This window comes from Athene cunicularia, assembly GCF_003259725.1.
Source record: "Athene cunicularia isolate RWA chromosome 2 unlocalized genomic scaffold, athCun1 chr2_part1, whole genome shotgun sequence".
NCBI classification, from domain to species: domain Eukaryota; kingdom Metazoa; phylum Chordata; class Aves; order Strigiformes; family Strigidae; genus Athene; species Athene cunicularia.
In genome coordinates, this window is record NW_020799095.1 from 117,273,464 (window position 1) to 117,295,071 (window position 21,608).

The 21,608-nt window shown below is 38.7% G+C and overlaps 1 protein-coding gene across 1 annotated transcript in view; it reads left to right on the forward strand.

Moving 5' to 3' along the window:
• Window positions 1–21,608, forward strand: part of PREX2 (phosphatidylinositol-3,4,5-trisphosphate dependent Rac exchange factor 2) — a 181,813-nt gene that overhangs the window by 38,900 nt on the left and 121,305 nt on the right. The window contains exons 2-6 of the mRNA XM_026842859.1: window positions 8,187–8,258; window positions 8,333–8,455; window positions 10,311–10,415; window positions 13,150–13,251; window positions 17,706–17,867. Coding sequence (XP_026698660.1) covers window positions 8,202–8,258; window positions 8,333–8,455; window positions 10,311–10,415; window positions 13,150–13,251; window positions 17,706–17,867 — 549 coding nt within the window. The 5' untranslated portion in view covers window positions 8,187–8,201. The remainder of the gene's footprint in view (window positions 1–8,186; window positions 8,259–8,332; window positions 8,456–10,310; window positions 10,416–13,149; window positions 13,252–17,705; window positions 17,868–21,608) is intronic.

Here is a 21,608-nt window from a genome sequence, read left to right on the forward strand (position 1 = left end):
CCTGAGTCAGCCTTCCTCCCTTATTCAGATGCAGTCGGAATTAAGCTCTAAATTTTAATTCTGAAGGTGGAGATGTGATGTGTTATTTCAGGTTTCTTTGTCTTAGTTGGTGATAAAGATCATGGCTCTCAATTCTGGTGGATATTTTTGAGTTAGAAAACTCAAACGTGTTTTCAAACATGTTAATGAACTTTGGAAAGATAAGAAGGGATATAAGCAGAGAATGACTTTCTTGTAATATTTTTGAGATTTCTAACTATTATTTCTCAAACTAAATCAGAAAAATTTGAAGATTCTTTCAAAGGTATTATTTGTGCAAATATATTTTGCATTTTGACCATTTTACACTTCCTGATATTCATGACTTGCTAAAAGAAATATAATTTGATGTGTAGAATTAAAAAATTGTTTCAAAAATATTTTTGAAATGTTGGATTCCTCCAAATTGATGTTGTTCTTCTAAAAAACCAAAAAAGTTTAGAAAAGTCATCATTTTGGGAGTAAAAATTAAATGAAAATTCAAGATTTAAAAAAAATTGCTTAGAATAATCAGATGTGTCTGCATCAAAGAAGCAGAAACTGTGGTATGAAATATAAATGTTTCAAACGTGTGATTTATTTTCTAATTATGATTGCAATTTAATGGGAATGTACTGTTACTTCCAGATGTGCAGCTGCTCTGAGCTTTCCTAGTTTCTTGTTTTGATTTGCTGGTAGTGGACACAGATGAATTCACTGAGATTTCCCGGTAAGAACCTAGTGTTCTGTAAATTCAGGAAACTGCTGACTTCTATGAGAGGTAAACTTTGTTTGTAGATGTCATTTCTTTTCCATTCCCACTTGAGTGATACGAGATCAGTTGTATGATTAGCAGTATATTATTCACTTTGTAATATGCACCAACAGGACCATATGATTTCTTGAGGGAATTCCACATGCATATGAACATTTTTCAGTCCAGAGTATCTTTTTCTTCATCAGGATATCTTCAAAATACAATAAAGATTAATCTAATACTTCTTCACAAGCATCCTGGAAACATTTTATTTTTTGGACGCCTCTTGGTTGGTTGGTTTACCCGCCACAATCCCATCAGTCTGTTCAGAGATTCACATGGGACAGGCAAATCTCTCTTTTCCTCTTACCCTTCCAAAAACTCTCCTCTGGTCATGCTGACACTGGAATCTAACCTGTTTGCATTTTTAATGGCATGAAGGTCTGGTTAGCAGCAACCCATGTTGCATAAAATATTTGCCAAAAATATTAGACAGACTGCCCTCTGCTCAGCTTCCAGATGGGTGTTCATCTCTTGTGCCAGTGTATGGCCTTTCTCCAAAGCTCTACTTCAACTATGTTTTAATCAAGAAAAACTTTAGATGATATTCTGTCTGCTTTCTGCATGTGGCTTCAGATTGCAGCAGCATCTATGAGCCAGCCTGACATCCAGGCTCTGGTTTGGTAATTCATTTACGCATGATTTTAACTGCAAGTGGTGCGAGTAACTCCATTATTGATCAACCAAACTTGTATTGACCAGCAAGAGTCCTCAGAAAACCAGTTTCCCAAAATGAAGATATTAGATATGGGTGACAGGATTCTTCACAATTGGAATAAAAAGGAACATATATCTTCTGATTTCGGCTAGGAAAAGGTTGTATTAAATCTTTTTGAGAATGGCTTCAGTACAAGGAAGAGGGTGGAGACATCTGACTTCCTGCCTGGCTGAGGGGAACTGGACTTTGACTATAAATCTCTTGCTTACATCTGCTGTGGAGCTGAAAGGAAGGAAGGGATCAAAAGTGAAAGCATAGTCACAGCTCAGGTGATTTTAGAGGTGAGGGAGATCAGTTTAGGGGGCACTTCCTTGTCAAAGGAGGAAAGTGAGTTAGGAATCTCAGTGGGCATGAACAAGATGTGCAATAAAAAGCTATTAATAAAATAATAATAATGATGAAAGTTAATAAGAAAAAGACAGGAAATGCAGAAAAGGTGTTTGAGGTGCAGAACAGGGTGAAGAAAGGTTTTCTTGCTCTTCTCTTGGAAGAAGTTTTCTGATAAGAGAAAAACTCTAGCAGAAAACAAAAAATTATACAAGATGGAGAAAGGATTGATTATCCCTGAATGTGGCAGCATATTCATGAGAAGGTTATGAAGATCCATGTTTCTTCAATGTGATAATTTTTTTGTGTGTGTATGTTTACTTCTGAGTTCACATTGACTTCAAGGAAAGAAGCCAGGGATGCTCATTCAGGCAGACTGTGATGCCCCTTTGGGTTGGACAAATGGAGAAAGGAATAGTTTGGTGAGTTGTGAAAGGAAACACTAGAATGGAAAGTATTTCAGATGTGGTCCATCTATTCCTCTGTCCTTATAGACAGTAAGATCTGAAGCCAGCTTTGAAAGTGGCTCTCGGTACATGAGGGAAAAATAATATGCCTGACCTTGGCTGATGCTCGCTCTGTTGCTTGTGATTCATCCAGTCCTGCAGGCAAGGAGGAGAAACAGGTGGTGCCTCAGCTGGTGGATTACTGTAGAGAGAAGAAGAGCCTTTTGTTTAGTAGCAGAAGCCAGCCTGAGCAGCTACTGCCACTGCTTCTGGCACAGGTTAATGGGAAGAGGAGAGTAAGCACACAGTGCTTGCCACAGCTGCTATTGCTGCTGGAGTCTTCTCTATTGAAATTGGGTTTCAGTGGCAAAATCAAGCAAAAGTGCTTCAATAAAACTGGCATGATGTTCTTCTGGGACCTGGAATCTGACATGAATTAATTACAGTGTGCAAAACCTCAGACTGCTGTGCAAAATACTACCTTGATATCTGTGATTTGGCGAGTCACCTATAATCTGGAGCAGTTTTCTTCCCAAGTATAGGTCTCTGCGATCTCTCTAGGATCATTTGGAGTGTTGCGAAAAGAGAAAAATATTTTCCACCATCCAGATGCCTATAGATACGCTAAGAATGCGAAAACACAAAACTCACAAATATTTCAGCTTTGTGTTTCTAAATTGGTGAAGATAAGCCTAATATTATAGATACATAAAAATCATAGTGTATCAACATTTTCCTTGTTAGGGGTTTCTTTCAAGATTTTGTCTTTTGACAGTGTGCAAAATAACATTTTGTTCAGTTTTAATATACAAAACATCTTGCTAGTTTCATTCAACAGGCTTCAACATGATAGATTGGGCACTTCACTTGAACTGGTTTTCCTAAAGTGAAAATATACAAGAAATGACGTTATTAAAAATATATATATGTGTTTGCAGTCTACCTTGGTTTTGTTTATGGCAGTATATATTTAAGGGTAGAAATAATGTTAAAAAAAGTCTGAGGGGAAAAAATAAGTAATTCTATTTTCAAACGAAGAATAATATTTCTTTCTAGGCTCACAAAAGTAGGAGAATTGCTTTCAGAAAAATAGTTACTTATATTTTGTGATTCAGGTGCTCTGACGTAATTTCAGGACTTAATTTCTCATCTGTCTAGAAGACGAAAACTCTTTGTGCTCTGGGAATCTTCTGGAGGCAGACTTCTTTGTCTTCCCTGATTTCATTCCAGATGTCAGAGAAGTCATTTGTGCTGTTGGCAGCTTCTTGTGCGGTATTTTTTTGTTATGTTGTTTTGTTTTGTTTTTTCCCAACAGCACAGAGAGCAACTATGGAGAAAGTCCCCGTCTCCCCCCCAAGCAACCTAACAACGCTACTCTTATTTTGATAAGACGAAACGTAAAATCCGCATAACAGGAACTCAGTGTGAGTTCTCTGTGAAACACACTGCCTTGCAAAATGTCAGCAGATGAACAGACAGGAAAACACATTAGTATTTATTTGGCATAATGAACAGATTCTTTTATAATTCTTTGTATTTGGATTTTCAGTATTGATGTTTGAATTTTCAGTCCCTGTTTTTCTTATAGTGTGTTAGAGTGGTGTCAGGCAAAGGGTAAAAGAGTTAGCACAGGGACTAGTACAGAAATTATGTAAAAATGCTTTGCAGATAATAAAATACACAGTTATGAAAAAAGGATGTCGTTATATTCATTGATATTATTAGTATGGAATCTTCTCCAAATGTTCTGTGTAATTCTTTGCAACATTTCTCAAAGGTGAATTACCTTCCTTCTTACTGGAGTGGTACAAAGTACCTGGGTCATAGCTGTGTCCCCAGTAGGACCCAAGTGGAGTCAGGGAACCTTAGACCTGAACTGTTATCTTATATATTTTACATGTAGCTGCTCCCCTATTCCAAAACACTCAGTTGGTACCTCACATTTTGGTCAAACTTCTAAAGGTGTGCCTCTTCACGTTTAGAATTCTATCAGCGTTTTTGAGCATTTCTTCTCCAAAGCAGTGAAACACTGATCATTTAGATGCCATTTTGTGTTAATGAAGTTTAGGTTTGCAATTTGAATTTCAGACTTTGCGGAGGCAGGGGTTGTAGCAATCTGAATAACTCAAGGATAATCCTAGAATGACAGTTTTCCATAGACAGTTCTAAAAATTGACAAACAAACAGGGATTATTTATTTTTTTTAAATGTAAGTAACAAATGTCCTCTCTTTTATCTTTCCTGTTAATCTGATCTTTTAAATTTAGACCACTCTTTATGGTACCCAGCCAACTTGTTCCTCTGAAATGTTGCACAGAGATCTCTTTTTAACTCTGAATTCAGGAAATCAGCAAGAGTCTGTCTGAGAGTGCCAGGGGCAACAGATTTCCTTTTGCAGTGCTGCAAGGGTGAATCCCTGTACTATAGCAATGTAGGAGGATGTTTAAACTGTATGGCTTTGCTTTTACTTGAGATGACTAAGAATTGAAGGTAAGTTGAAACCCTGGAATCCACTTGGAAAGCTTTGAGAAAGTTGAGGATCGCAGGTGACAAAGGTCTGGAATCCTGGAGCGCATTGATATATACGTGTTGTGCTTGATGTGCTAAGAAACATCTACACTCATGTAGATGAATCTTGAAGTAACCTCAGCAAGACGTGCAGTATGCTCCAGGAAACAAATATGAGTCATGATTTACTGACATGTGTTATGTGATAGATGAATTTTTCACTTTAGTGGTTTGGGTTTTTTTGATGACCATGGGAATCACGTATGCCAATTGATTGTTACAGTTGTTTGCTCAGTTCAGGAGCAGGGGCTATTTAGCTGTGTCCTTGCCATTTGTAATGTGGTGCTCAGTAAAGAGTCTGAAGTTTTGAGCAGGATACTTAAAGTTGTGTTAAAATTTTAGAAACCACTCAGTGCTATTTTGGAGGAGTTTCTGACTGTTTTGCATGTCCGGTTCTCTAGTGAATCATAAACTGGCTGAGATACCCATTTTGCTTTCCTTTCATTTTTTTACAGGTGTGTTTGTTCTATGGTTAGTAATAGTTTATGTAGTGTATCTTCAAAAGCTTCTATAAACTTTGTTCTGTTAGCTCAGCAGCTGTCAACTCCTGAGTCATTTCTGGACATCCTTACATATTTTGCTTTTAAGGTCTGTTATTTCTCTACTAGGGTCCTCCTTAAAGCTGTGTCTACAAATGTCCTGCTTTTTCTTTGTTTACTAATTCTTGAAGAACCGTTCTTGGTTGTGCTGAGTTGATGTTCAAATAATTCTGGAGTCTTTTGCATAATCATTTCTCTCTCAGACCTACTGTGTGTCCATATAAGACACATTTATATTTCCATAGCCACAGTGCTGGATTAAAGTTATTTCACACTCTTAACAAAAACAATTACTTCTCCATCCTCTTGCCTGATGACAGCTGCCTGTTCACTGTAGCAAAGTCCCAGAGCAGAGGTGTTGTGTGTATGGAGTCAGTGGTGTCTCTGCATTCCAGGAAGGGCGTTTGCATATGGAAACCTGGGTTTCATCATTGCTTTGCACTACTCACTCCACAGCTGGTGAAGTTGACCAAAGATGGGTCTTGGTGGCAGGTGGATGGAGGCAAACACTTCCATCCCTACCTACACTCCTCTGAATTCTTTTACACTACTTCTCTAGAAAATGTGAGATTATTCCAGTTATTTTGAGATATGTGTGGCTTCATAGTGTTCTCATGTAAGTGCCCTGAAAGATTCAAATGATCACATCCATTGATTTGTGAGATACAGTGATACAATTTTTTTCAGGAAGCAGATCTGCACTGATAGGGACAACAGGTGGTAAATCTTTAGGAAAAATTTGAATTATGGCTACACTAACCCTGCAGTATGAGTACAGCTCCATAACATATGGGCTTGCACCAAGTTTCTGGAAGGGGATGAAGTCATCCTAGTCCTCCCTACATTAATTAGTGACTTTTGTCTGGGTTCTGCAAGAGTTTGGATTTTCCTGGATTCAGTTTCTGATAACCTCTGCAGATGTGGGGTCTGGGACAGTGCTGCTTGGACAATCTGTTTACTGCAGTTGATGTATGCTCTTCTTGACCTCATGACTCTTGGCTAGCGTCTTGAATCACTTGAGAATAACTAATGTCCCAGCTCTCAGATTGTTCTCAGTTTCGCCTTCAGCCAGATGAGTGTTCACCTTCCTTCACAGTTGCAGGAAATAAAGATCTTCTGGGATAACGTGAATGTGGATGAACAGTATGTTTGGTCTATGGGGAGATAATGTGAACAGAGAGAGATTGCACATAGTAAAAATAGACATGAGTTTCAGAGGTAGTTCTTGTGATTATTTTTTTCCCCCTCTCAGTTCTAAAGTATATTTAATACTGTTGGCTGGTTTAATGAACACTCTAAAAAATAAATTTAGAGTCAGACAGTTAAACAGGCTTTCCCTCTATGTGGGACTGGTTGTATACAGGCAATGCATGCAGCAAATTTGCCATAACCCCTGTGGATATTTGTAGCAAGGAAGGATATAAAGGGCTGTCATCCACCAACAGTTAACTGCTGCAAATGAATTAATGGCATTTTTTACCATCAATTAAACATTAGAAAGCACAAATAGTCAGAAAAAAAGAGGGGTTTAAAGAAATAGAAAATCTGTATCAGTATAGAGAGTGATGTGAAACATACAGTGTGCTGGCAGTATTCCAAACTTAATTCTATTTATGTCCTACATAACTAGATTTGTCCCTTCAGTAATAAAAATGCGTAATGCCAGTTAAATAGTCCTCTTCAGCAGAGAAAGGATCACTGCTTGGGAATGAAAATGTTTAAATCCCAGCAGAGAGAAAAAAGGGGTGCTGTGACTGCTATCCTTCCACACAGGGGTTATTTATTGCCTCTTTTATGGAATTTGCACCATGCCAGAATTTAGATGAGTTCATGTACAGTGTACAATGCACAGTGGCTTGGAGCTAAATGGTTATGAAAGACATGACATTTGTGCACTTGTGGTGCCAGTTTTTAATGACTAAAGAATATGTGTGTCCGTGTGAAGAATTATCAATGTAAGATTTTAGTCTACAGTGTGTAGATATTTTCAGAACATACCCAAGTCTTTGTAATGGAATGAATTAATAAACATTAATTATATCCTTTGTACCTGAAATGATATTTATTCTTTTGGAATTACTTACTGCACATCTCTTCTTGTTTCCATTTCTTGAATGTGAAGCGTGAGAAAACTTACTCTTTTGGTATTTCATTAGTGGTATTACTAACTTCTCATTTGATCCCCAAGGATGAGGTTCTTGGGGAGGGAAGACTGAGCATTTTCAATAAGCAAAACTGGATGCAGTTGACTGTTGGTTAAGTCAATTTACTTTATAATAGGTTTGATTATTAACACATCAAAAATCTTACTTGTGGTTACTGTGGTAGAAGTTACATTTCCTTATATTATCTCCTGACTAGTTTTAATTTAGAAATGAGCGTCTTATTTCGGCTTGTCTTGTAATCAGTTGGTAAAGTGCTAGAGCAAGATTTTGAAAATGACTCATTTTGCTCTTGACTGTAGTATGAGTGCAGGGTGGAAGTACTTCAGAGAATTTTCAGTTTCTTGAGTTCATTAATATTTCACTAATTCTTTTTAATAATATATAGATAAGGTTTTATATCATGTTAGGATAACAGAATTACTAAATGCTTTTTAGATGAAACACTTGTTTTAGTTGTGAATAATATTTTGATGTGAGTCTATATTCAAAGCACAAGAAATTTGGGAAACAAATTATAAGCATAAAATGCCAGGAGTTGTTCAGGTCTTCCTGAAATAACTTTTTCCTTATTTGTCTTGTTTCATGCAGGCTTTCCTTCATCGAATGATCCAATGCGCTACAGCCAAAGTGGATAAAAATGTCACAGAAGAGACAGTTAAGGTTAGTCTCCTAATTGTATATTTCTTCTGTTTTGTACCTGATGTTTTATTTATGTATGTTTTATTCCTTTGCAGATGTTGTTTTCAAATATTGAAGATATTCTTGCAGTTCACAAAAACTTCCTGTCCCTGGTGGAGGAGTGCTTACAGCCAGAACCTAATGCGCAACATGAAGTTGGAACCTGCTTTCTTCATTATGTGAGCTTTTATTACAGCCTTACTTCACTTTTTTCCTTTATCAGTTGTCTTTATTAATTACATAGTCACGAGGATTGCATAATGACTAGATTGCATAATGTAGACTACTGTGAGGTCATCTCTTGATTACTGTATTTTCCAAAAAAAAGAGAGGGGAGTAGAATGAAGAAAGAACATGTGAAATGGGAAAACTTTTGTTGTTTCATCATTTTTATATTCACCAAATTAACCCAGGCTGACAAACTGAGCCCTGCAGTGTGGGCAAGGCTGATGCTTATATGTGAGATGGAGATGCAAGGAATAGGATTGCATGAAACAGCAAAAGTAAAATTGTGCTTTATTTTTATTACCCTTTGATGGTAGGCAAAAATGTGAATATTTAACAAAGAATTGCATGTGCTGGGTAAAATATCTCTGTGGTTCTGGACTGTGAAGATATTTTACTTCTCACAACTGCGGTACCTCCACAAGTATGTTTGTATATCCTGTAGTAATTTTTTTCTTGGAGTATTAATTTTTCCTTCTGAAGCAAAACAAGGATGTCCATGTTACAGAGCTCTACAAAATCAGGACAAGTTAGTTTGCTTTCAGCTGTAGGCCTAACAAAAAGTCTGGGTTTCATTGTTGTCTCTGGTTAGAGTCCCATTTGTTTGCAAAGTCTTTGATATCCACTGTAGGAGGAGAAAAGTATTAATGGTTTGTGGGAACATTTTACAGAAGTTGAGTAACAGTTTTTTGACTCTGCAGAAGTATGGATCGTATTTGCAAACAAGCGTTTACAGACAAAATAGGTAATGACGTCAGCAGATAAGTCACTCGTGCATTTTCTTCCTGTTTTTTTTTTAATCCTGTGATTTTGTCATAGTCCAGCTTCTGAATTTTTTCAGCAAAACCATATGAAGTTCAACAAAGACAAATGTAAGGTCTTGCACCAGGACAGTATCGTCCAGGAGTGCAGCAATGACTGGGATCTACACAGCCGGGGAGCAGCTCTGTGGAAAGGGACATGGGGTCCTGGTGTACAACAGCCTTAATATGAGTAAACAGTGTGCTGCTGTGGCAAAGAAAGCCAACAGGATGCTGGGTTACATCAGCAAGGGTGTCACCAACAAAGAAGTTGTTATGCCAGTCTACTAAGCACTTGTCAGGCCACACCTGAAAAGTTGTGTTCAGTTTTGGTCCCTGCTGTACAAAAAATTTGTGGACAGGCTGGAGAGGGTCCAGGCCGCAGAGATGATCACGGGACTGGGAAGCCTCCCATGTGAGGAAAGGCTGAGAGAATTGGGTTTTTTCAGCCTTGAGAAGAGGCTTAGGTGAAACCTTATCATCGTCCCAGTATTTAAAGGGTGGCTACAAAGAAAACTCCCTTTTTAGAAGGAGTTACATGGAAAAGACGAGGGGTAACAGGTACAAATTAATCCTGGGGAGATTCCCATTGGACACAAGAGGAAAATTTCTCACCATGAGATCATACAGCCATTGGAATAGCCTCTCCAGGGAAATGGTAAATTTCTTAGTATTGGACACTTTTAAGATTTGGCTGGACAAGGTACTGGGCTATCTTGTCTAGACTGTGCTTTTGCAAAGAAAGGTTGGACCAGAAGATCCTTGAAGTCCCTCCCAACCTGGTATTCTATAATTCTATGATTGAAATTCCCAAGTGACTCTCACACACCATTCAAAATTCTAATTTGAGGCTGGACCTCAAATAATAATAAATGTAAGAGGAAGAGCTGACTTTCCAAAATGAAGACTGTATTAGCTGTTCAACTTCGAAAAGTGTTCATTGCATGTTTTATTAATTTAAAAATAAATCAAAATGACAAGTGAAGAATTTATTTCTTTGTTTCTACAGAAAGAGAAATTCCGTATCTATGATGAATACTGCAGTAACCACGAGAAGGCACAGAAAGTTCTGCTTGACCTTAACAAAATAAGAACAGTGCGGACGTTTCTTTTGGTAAATAAACTTTGAACTGCTGTTCTAATTTAATATTTTTTGACCAGGCAGCGAAGTGTTAGCACTGTCACCTCCATCATGTAACAACTACAAGCGCACATGCAAGCAGTTAGCAGGCAGTTTCAACTAGGGGTGGTGTTTTCAGAGAAGGGGTTGCATACATCCTATTTTCACTGCTGCACTTGGATCCCTGCATAATACAGCATTAGGCAGTGTGCCTTGAACTTGCCAGCCAAGAGACAGGCGTGTAAATCCAGCTGTGTCTGTAGAAAGCAAAAAGAACTAGGTAAGATATATGAGGAGGGATAGGGAAAGAAACTGTAGAAAGGAAGCTGAAGGACTCATCAGAACTTCTGAAGAGAAGGTCCATATTCTGGTACTGTAGCCACAACTATGCTAGACAGAAAAATGTTTTGTTACGAATCGTAGATTAGCCATTCTGATTTTAGATGCTGACTTAATCTGAGGTCAAAAGAAACAGCTACACAATTAGTTTTATACTTTATAAGACAAATAAGGAGGGGTTTTAAAATGTTAAGTATGACAGTCCTTGTGATTTTCCCACAGCAAAACCAGTTTCCATGTAAATACTGAGTTTCCTAATAGTTGACTTTAGTTGTTAAAAGAAGGATTCAGTGTGGAATGATTTTTGTGTTTTCCTTTGTGGTGTCCTGTGATAACAAGGTAGGCTTTGAAATGTGAGGCCTACTGTAGTGGAATTTAAATACCTGAGAAGGTGCTCATGGATATGATACCAAATTTCTGAGTGATCAAGTCTGATTATTGCATTTTGGGACTGGAAAGCAAATGACACTATCAGCAAAGCATCGCAAATATGGTTAAAAGAAGATAACTATCACAAGTTTTATTTAATTTTATTAATCATTTATAGCGTGCAGTAAGCTTTCACTACTGCTGTTGACAGAGTTCTTGGTAAAGTTGTCCTAGTGCAGCTCACTAATTTTTGAAAGATACTGAATCCAACACCCTAGCTGCATTTACTTACAGCCAAGTTAATGAGCAGTGTGGGAATTTCCTTATAGTAGGGGGCTACTGGGTGACATGAAGTGCCATCTGCCTTTTTGCTAAGAGTCTCTTATTCAGCAGTATTCCATTCATACTTAAAAACGGCTTCTAAGTTGTCCTGTTTTTCCTCAGTGGTTGGTACAATATGCTTCACCTTCCCCAGATTGAGGAGCTTCACACACATGGTTCTTGTATGGGAGCAGCATGGCCAGACTCAAGAAGAAGGGGTGAATGCTGACTACAGAGACAAAGAGCAAAATACTCTGGAGAAGGATTGCAAAGAGCTTGTTTTGTGAGAAAGGAAGCCAAGTGTGCGGTGTCATGCCCTCCTGAGGGCATGCACAGGGCTTTAACATCTGCTTTGAGTTCCTCATAAATTCAGGACATGTCTGTAGAATAAGTGGCAAGAGTCTAACCTAGAGAACAAAAGATCTGGCTGTGTGATCTGAAAGTACAGTTGAAGCCTTCTAGCCAGACAGAACAGTTCAGGTCATTAGAGATGTGATTATCTATAAATAATAGGGAGCTGAAACCAGGCTTTTGAGCCTTTAATTATAGAGACAATCATGCTTGGTCTTTATCAGTGAAGATTTTTTTGTTGGCAGGTTAAGTGAGATCGTTTAGGATAAAGGATCCTTTAGGATAAGACAGAAGGTGGTTAACCATGAGTACGGAGCAGAGGCTTAAGGGTGGGCTTAGAGATCCCCATAGCAGCACTGGTTACAGCGAGTTGTAATGAGTTGCATGCCGAGTGGAGCGACCACCCAGTTGTGTAGCCTCTGTTCCATCACCAATGTGACTGCATCCAGATCTGTGGCCTGTGTCAACATACCATCTGGCTGTGTCAAACTACTTCTGCTTAGTGTTCTCGGTTTAGACATCTTGCTCTTTGAAGCTGTAGGTTATCTCCTTACCATTGCATCACAGTTCCTTCTGATCTCCTCATAAAATAGTTTTCGTCATTAGTTTAGGTCTTTATGTACTTACACTTTAATTCCAGCAATTCCAAATATTTGCTGTGATGTCCCTTGCGTACTTTGTAACACCAAACCCTTGTTCTTTTCTTTCCCTCTCAGCTGCTTTTCATGGATGCTTCCATCCCATATTTCATGTATTCTCTGCTTCCATGGTTGGATATCTTGTCAAAACTTACATATTCTTTAGCCCCTGACTAAGGATATTTTATTCATTGCACATCATGTTTAAATATAGAAGCATGTAAACAGAAGACTTTTTTTGGGTGGTGTGTTTTAGGATGACGATGTACATTCCTTTCAAACCATCTTTGATGCTACTTAATATTGTGAACACACCTTTTGGAAACAGCAGCACCTACAGTCACCCTGAATTATTTTTATTTTTGTTTCTTGAAATATGAAAGCATATTTTTAGCATTTTATTTACTGTCTTTTATTTCTAAACCTTAAAAAAATCCTTCTCTTAATCAGACTGGATGAAGAAGGTACCGGGGGGAGATGCCTGTGTAATACCATTGTGGCTTGCTTGTCATGTATGAGATAGTCAGTGTACCTGCCTGTGCATGTGTTCAAGCCTGTTCTTTTGACAGTCTTGCAAGCCTTCCTCATTAAATATATCTATATAATTTATATATGGCTTAGCCAGTATTGCTGTGTACATATGCCCTTGTCTTTGTTTCTGATATTTTCTCGAGATTTTTAAATAATTTGTGAAATTGTTCACATTCTAGAATTGCATGCTTCTTGGAGGACGCAAGAATACAGATGTACCGCTGGAGGGATATCTAGTAACGCCGATACAGAGAATATGCAAGTATCCCCTTCTTTTGAAGGTACTGACAAGTTTTTTATTTAGGAGTTTATACTTTCTCTATAAAACTGGTTGCTAAGCATATTTCCAAACTGCAGGAACAATCTCTCTACACAGTGAATAATCTCTTTATTAGATATTGGACCCAGACTGACTCATTAAAGCTAGTGGCAAGTCTTCTGACATCATTATTAAAAGAACTGAGGAGTTTGGCTGGGTCAAGATGATTAGCTCTCTTCTGCATCTAGTTGTAAGGTTGCCTCTCCATTGTTGAATGGAAGTGAGCCATTTAAGTGTCTTTAATGAGACTGATTTCAGCTGGGTTTGACCATGCCCTTGCTTAAAATGCTTGAGATAGCAGAGTGCATTAACGACATGTTTGATTCTCATTTATTATCAACAAACTGTAAATGAAAAGTATTTATGAAAATGATTTGTAAGAAGAACTGTAGAGTAATAGTAAGATGCTGTAGGTGGTTCTATGCACATTTTTATGTTTATTTTTATCTTGCTGTTGCAACTTAAAACGTAATGAAAAATGTTAAATGTGCTATATAAACATTAGGTATTGAAACCTCTGAGTTACTGAATTTTTTCCATGTTAGGAAATAAAATAATATAATCATCAGGAAAGTAAATATTTAAAACAAATTTTTGCTTAACAAATTAAGGTCCAATATTGTTTACTGTTTCAAACTGTGAGAGAAAAGCCAGATAAGACTGTGCTGTAGAAGCTATTTGAAACTTGACTATTGGACAGTATTTTTCACAATAAATATGAGTTTAGATCTGAAACATTGCCAGTTATCAGGCATATGCATTTCATTGCATTGACGTAAAAAACTAAAAGTAAACATGCTTACTTTTAAGTAAACAAGTAGAAAAAATGTTTTTAAAGCAAGTTAAAGAATATAATAATTGCAGTGGGTTTGAGTCATCTCAGATATCTGTGGCTTTACAGTTCCCTTGGCCTATTTAAAAATTATTTTTATGTTCTGTTTTTTGAATGAAGGATCTACAGACAAAACAGGGGAAGATGACTAATTAATTACTCTATGGAGCAATGAAATGAATATATTATGTTAAATTTAAATACAGGGTGTGGTGGCAGCAGGATGAGGGCTCCAGAAGAATGTACCCATGCCTCAGTCAGGGTGTGCACTGAAGGCTGTCTGTAGTCAGTCCAGCTGTTAATCATAGGATGGTTTTGGTTGGAAGGAACCTTAAAGATCATCTAGTTCCAACCCCCTCTGCCATGGGCAGGGACACCTTCCACTAGGCTAGGTTGCCCAAAGCCCCATCCAACCTGGCCTTGAACACTTCCAGGGAGGGGGGCAGCCACAGCTTCTCTGGGCAACCTGTTCCAGTGTCTCACCACCCTCACAGTAACGAATTTCTTCCTTATATCCAGTCTAAATCTACCCTCTCTCAATTTAAAACCATTACCCCTCATCCTATAACTACAGTCCCTAATCAAGAATCTCTCCCTATCTTTCCTGTAGCCCCCTTTAAGTACTGGAAGGCTGCTAAAAAGTATCCCCGGAGCCTTGTCTTTTCCAGGCTGAAAAACCCTGGCTCTCTCAGTCTGTCCTCACAAGGGAAGGTGTGCCAGCCCCTTGATCATCTTTGTGACCCTCCTCTGGACTCACTCCAACAGGTCCGTGTCCTTATGTTAGGGGCCTCAGAGCTGGACGCAGCACTCCAGGTGGGGTCTCGTGAGAGTAGAGTAGAGGGGGAGAATCACCTCCCTTGACCTGCTGGCCACACTTCTCCTGATGCAGCCCAGGATACAGTTGGGTTTCTTGTCAACCAACATGCTCAAATCCTTCTCTATAGGGCTCCTCTCAGTCTGTTTTCTGCCCAGTGTATATTTGTGCTTGGAGTTGCCCTGACCCATATGCAGGACCTTGCACTTGACCTTGTTGAACTTCATGAGGTTTGCACAGGCCCACCTCTCAAGTCTATCAAGATTCCTCTGGATGACCATACCACACAGCTTGGTGTTGCTGGCAAATTTGCTAAGGGTGTAATCAATCCCTCTGTCCATGTCGCCAACAAAGAGTTTAAACAGCGTGGTCCTGGTACTGACCCCTGAGAAACACCGCTTGTCACTTCTTTCCACTTGGACATCGAGCCATTGACTGCAGCTCTCTGAGTGTGACCATCCAGCCAATTCCTTATCCCCTGAGTGGTCCATCTGTCAAATCCATGTCTCTACAATTTAGAGACAAGGATGTGGTGTGGGACAGTGTCAGATGCTTTGCACAAGTCCAGGTAGATGATGTAATTTGCTCTTCCCTTATCCACCAACACTGTAACCCCATTGTAGAAGGCCACCAAAGTCATTAGGCACAATTTGCCCTTAGTGAAGCCATGTTGACTGTCACCAATCACCTCCTTATTTTCCGTGTGCCCTGTCATATTTTCCGGGAAGATTTGCTCCATGGTTTTGCCAGAAACAGAGGTGAGACTGACTGGCCTGTAGTTCTCCGCATCTTTCTTTCTTCCCTTTTTAAAAATGGGGTTTGTGTTTCCCCTTTTCCACTTAGCAGGAACTTCACTGGGCTGCCACAACTTATCAAATATGACAGCTAGTGGCTTAGCTGCTTCATCTGCCAGTTCCCTCAGGACCCATGGATGCATCTCATCAGGTCCCGTGGTCTTGCACATCTTCAGGTTCCTGAGATGGTCTCGAAGCTGATCTCTTACAGTGGGTCTGTCTTCATTCCCCCAGTCCTGGTCCTTTACCTTCTGCATTTTGGGTGGTGTGTCTGGGGCATTGGCTGGTAAAGTCTGAGGCAAAAAAGTCGTTAAGTATCTGAACTTTCTGCATGTCTCAAGTAACCAGCTCTCCTGTTCACTTCCAGAGAGGGCTCACATATTTCCTAGCCTTCCTTTTATCATTGATGTACGTTTAGAAGCTTTGCTTGTTGTCCTTGCTGTCTCTGGCCAGATTTAGTTCTGTCAGAGCTTTAGCTTTCCTAACCTGATCCCTGGCTGCTCAGACAGTTCTCAGTATTCTTCCCAGGCTGCCTGTTGTTACTTCTACCCTCTGAATTGAAGAATTCTTTTTTTGTGTTTGAACTTGTTAGGAGCTCCTTGCTCATTCCTGCAGGCCTCCTGGCATTTTTTCCTGACTTCCTCTTTGTCAGGATGCATCGCTACTGAGCTTGGAAGAGGTGATCCTTGAATACTAATCATCTTTCTTCAGCTCCTCTTCCATCCAGAGCTTTATTCCATGCTACTCTGCCAAGTGGATACCTGAAGAGGCCAAAGTCTGCTCTCCTGAACTCCAGGGTAGTGAGCTTGCTGTGCGCCCTCTCACTGCACTAAGGAACCTGAACTCCACCATTTTGTGGTCACTGCAGCCAAGGATGCCCTTGAGCTTCATACTCCCCACCAGCCCCTCCTTGTTAAGAACAAGGTCCAGCATAGCACCTGTCCTTGTTGGCTCCTCTGTCACTTGGAGAAGGAAGTTATCATCAACGCATTCCAGGAACCTCCCGGATTGCTTGTACCTTGCTGTGTTGTCCCTCCAACAGATAATAGGGGTGGTGAAGTCCCCCATGAGGACCAGGGCTTGTGAATTTGAGGCTGCTCCTACCTGTCTATAGAAAGCCTCATCCACTCAGTCTTCCCGGTCAGGTGGCCTGTAGCAGACCCCCACTATAACGTCTCCTGTCCCTGCCTTCCCTTTAATCCTGACCCATAAACTCTCGGTTGGCTCCTCATCCATCCCCAGGCATAACTCCATGCACTCCAGCTGGTCACTGGCATAGAGGGTGACACCCCCTCCTCGTCTCCCCGGCCTGTCCTTCCTAAAGAGCCTGTGTCCTTCCATTCCAACACTCCAGTCACAGCAGCCATCCCACCATGTCTCCCTGATGGGTAGTTGGTAGTTTGAGATGGGAAATCTCAAATGAATACTGGCAACTCCACTTTTGGTTTTTAGTACGGCTGCATTACCAGTAACCATCTGAAATCAGTGAGTCACCTAAGCTATGTGCTCTGGTGTATTGCACTAGATTAAACAATAGTGTGGAGCTAAAGGAACTTTTTTTTTTTTTTTCCCTGAGATGCAGGAAGGGCAGGTGTTCATTTTGACGTGAGTAAACTAACATTTTTAAGCAGAATTGTTATCCTTGCTGTTGAATGGTTTCATCCTGCTGAATATAAAAAACAAACCCCTGCACTCAGTGGAGCTCAATATGACGAAACATTGTTGGGGGGAGAAAGTAGCTGAAATGCAAACTTCTTCCTAAGTAGTAATTACTTTTGTTGCTAGTAGTTTATTTCTCTGAGTTTTAGTGTCTTACTAGGACACAATGCTAGAGGGTTTATTACTTTCCCACCTAGTAAAACAGAAGTCTGGCTACTTTTTGATTTTGTGTTCTAGTCGATTTAAGCCTCCTTTAATGTACATTTAGAGATCAAAGACAGGTTTCTTTTTTGCTTCTTTTTTAAATGTCTAAATAGGAGTTACTGAAGCGGACTCCAAGGAAGCACAGTGACTATGCAGCACTAATGGAGGCCCTCCAGGCCATGAAAGCTGTCTGTTCCAACATAAATGAAGCCAAGAGACAAATGGAAAAATTAGAGTTTTTGGAAGAATGGCAGTCTCATGTTGAAGGATGGGAGGTACTGTCATACGATTTGTTGCTTTGTATATTGAGGAGGGAATAACAGTTTTCAACAAGCAAGTATTGCACTGTTTTTGTGATCCTGAGATACTGTCAACTCTTCAATTCTGTGAAATTGCAGCTTTTATTTGGGAACTACTCTGTAAATTGAGTGTCATCCATGACAGCACCATTGTAGAAAATAACAGGCTTCCAGGAACCAGGGCAAATGTTTAATGTTTGACTTAGGATATTGATCATTTACATCAACATGTGTGTGTGCACACATCTCTAAATCCTAATTTAACCTCTGCTTTGATTTTACTGTTGTAAATGCCTGCCTAACAGCATTTTGTCTGCTTGAAGAAAATTTTGATTATTTATTATTGATTAAGCGCTGAGTCCATAAGTTTTTGTCACCTTGTAGGTAGTCCCTTAATATTGGCTGAGCAAAACTAACATAAATGTGTTCAATAGAATCTGTGTAAGACTTGTTTGTTTTTTTTTAATCATTTGCTGATGGAAGTGCTTCAGTGCCTTAGTTTTGTGAAGAAACCATAGGTGTTTCCAAGTTAGAGTTTTCAGTAGTAACCAGAAGAGTTACCCTTTCCCCTAGATAAGAACAAGATCAAGTAGTTATAGCACTAAAATGTTCCTTTTGTGTTATTTTGAGCGCTGTAGTTAGTTTGTATGGAAAGATAGATGTAGATAAGATTCTTATCTTCAAATTGTCTTTGGTGTTTTGTATTGAAACATCTGAGCTGCCTGCACTGAGGTGGGAGGGAAATACAAGTGAAGTCCCAGTAAAAGAAATACAGAGCAACCAATGTAAACATTTTTTTTAAAAAGTTGGTTTTGACTGTAATATACAGAGTTTTTTTCAGACACAAATTTCAACCACAGAATTAGTTTGATTTTTTTGAATACTTTGCTTAAATGTGCTATATCTCTTCATAAGATTGCTGCTTAAGAACTAGAGGAAGAGATTTTATCCCTTTAAGCTTTGTGGAAGGCTTGCTGGCTGTAAGAGGTATCAAGAAAAATGTGGTTTTTGCATATTAATCAGATAAACAGACCTGATCTTTCAGCTATGTAGCCAGAAATGGCCTTTGTACAGTGCAGGGAAGAGTTAGGGACACTGATGGGACACTGAATCAGAGAAAGCTTTGATAGAGCCCTGTCTGAACTTTTAATTGACATTGCTCCCCAAGAAGTCTGACAACAAAAAAATAGAATATTGACTAGAAGAGGAGTCAGCTTTTAAGTAGTTATTCATAGTAATAGATAAAACAGTGGAAACAAAAGAGAGTTTCTACACATCTCTGTTCCCTCCCTAGATCTCTTGCTTACCACACCCGCTGTTTCTTGAACTTGCTGTGCCTAAGGATGCGCTTTGCTTCTGCAGTAGTGGATTCAGTCTCCCCCTGCCTTCCAGAAGGGTTCAGCAGAATAAGCCGCTATCTGAAATATAAAAAATTACACTGAACAAAGAACCCTCTAAATACTGCCTGTGACACTGCAAAATTATTTCCTGTCTGCTCCATGTGAACTCCCCTGATCTGTGGATTTACGCAAACCTTAGTTTGTTGTTAGTTGAGTAGTGTGGGAAGATTTGATTCATTCTAAATGTGGATTAAGCAACTAATTTTACTTTAATCAAAATTCTTCGTGTTTTTTCAGTGCATTGTGGGATTTGCAATGTGTCACTTCAGGTATTTTTCCTTTTTCTGTGTAGCTGTGTTTTCAAGAACTGCTCTTCCATTTCTGTAATTGGGGTAGGTATAATTTAGAGCAGAGAAATCCTCTTATGGTGGAGTTCAGGGCACTGTAGCCTTTTGGTACAGGACTGTCACTAAAACACATTACAGAAAAATTCACTGTGCCTCAAGAGAACCAATTTTAGCAAGTACAAAAGCTATGTAATTGCTGGTGTATATTCAGACAAATTTTTCTGCATTCAACTGTAATCCTCAATCTCAAAAAAAAAAAAAAAAGCCATTAAAGACAAATGACAGAGAGTTTGTACTCATGCCATGATACTGTTTGTAGGATTTTGAAAAAGAAAGGACCACTTAGATAAAGTAAATCTCTAAATGTTATAATTGAGAGGAGGTCTAGTTGACCTAACACTTTCCAAAAGAAGCAAATATCTTCACAGCTGCTTGTTTAGACTAGGTGACAATGTTTCTTTTTTTAATTAGCTTGAACTTGCTGTCATCAGCAATAAATTGGAAAGATTAGTGTATTTGAACATTAAAATGCATTAGACATGTTTGTTCCATAACTTCATGATAGAAGCAATAGCAAGTTAACTGTTTACATTGCTGAATATTTCATGGCAAGGAAATTTGTTAAATAATCCTTATTGCCTATCACTGACTTCACTCATATTATTTTCAACTTTTCAATTAAGTTTTCTATTGCATTATAGTGATTAAAATTCTTCTACTTGCTTTCAGTACCTGAGTCTTATAGATGTTTTCAGATCCATCTTAATGAACACACTCAAGTATAAAGTTACAGTATTATTAACTCAGTGCATTATTAGTCACATAAGTTGGTTAAGAACAGACTGTTCTCAAACCTCTGACCCTGAAAAGGGAATCCACTTTCCTACATTAAGTTTATTCTGAATCCCTAGTAAGACATACAGTTGTAAATATGTTTATTGTTGGAAATACACTAATAAGCAAAGGTAATAAGAATAATATTGTAAAAACAATAAGAAAGGGTAACATAGACAGAAGCATGTGAAACGTGGACTTACTCTGTCTGTGCTCAGAAGGTATTCTGTGAATCTTAACATATTAATTTCCTTTCAATCTTGGGTGATTTTTACTGGTTCTGTGGCCTGTCCCCCCTCCAGTTTAATTTTAGGATTTCACTTGTGCTTGAACTCTGAAATAGTCTTAAAATAGTATGCTTTCCGTAGAGTTATATATATGGTGTTTATTGTAGTTTAGTTGATCAGGTTTGATGTCATCATATGGCAACCACAGGGTGCCCAATCTGGCAAAATTGCCCTGATGTTAATATGCACCTCCTTTTCAAACATAATATATGGTTAGTCCTTGAAATGGTAAGAATTCCAGAGCATGTATAAGAGCTAACAGTATTCTGAATGATTCCCAACAACAACTACAGAAAAATCTCTGAATGCAGTGTATGAGAGTGGATTTAATTAAATAAACATCTGGTTTTCTGCATTGCCTAAAAATAAAGAGGCAAACTTGTCGGAGATTTCCTTCCAGAAGGAAATGCTTAACACATTGCTTGGCCCCAACTAGAAGGAAAGGGAAAAAAATGAGAACTATTTTTAGAATCTGATCAAAGCATGACTTGAATTCCTATACATAAGTGTCATAAAATGAAGCTTGTGTTTATTATGTTAAAAATACAGATTCATGGAAAAATGGAACATCTGTCTCAAGAAAGAAAATTTTGAGTATAATGACTTTCTCACTTAATTTCCTAAGTGGTTAAATCTATTGGCCTGTATTCAGAACTTGTGTAGGTGGCTGTCTCAGCTGAAGAATGGCTCAGCAGCTGAAGGAGTCTGTCAGTAAAATTTGCGTGGATGTTTCAGTGAGAGAAGAAAAAATAAAATTGTTGCATTTGTTGTAAAGTGGAAACTGAACAATCCAGACTGAGTCACAGACCAGCTTAGTGACAATAGCATGGGGTATTCTGTTCCTTTCCATATCAGCAAGTAGTATTGTGATAGAGATTTCTGTTTTAAACTCCAGAATTTTTACCCCTT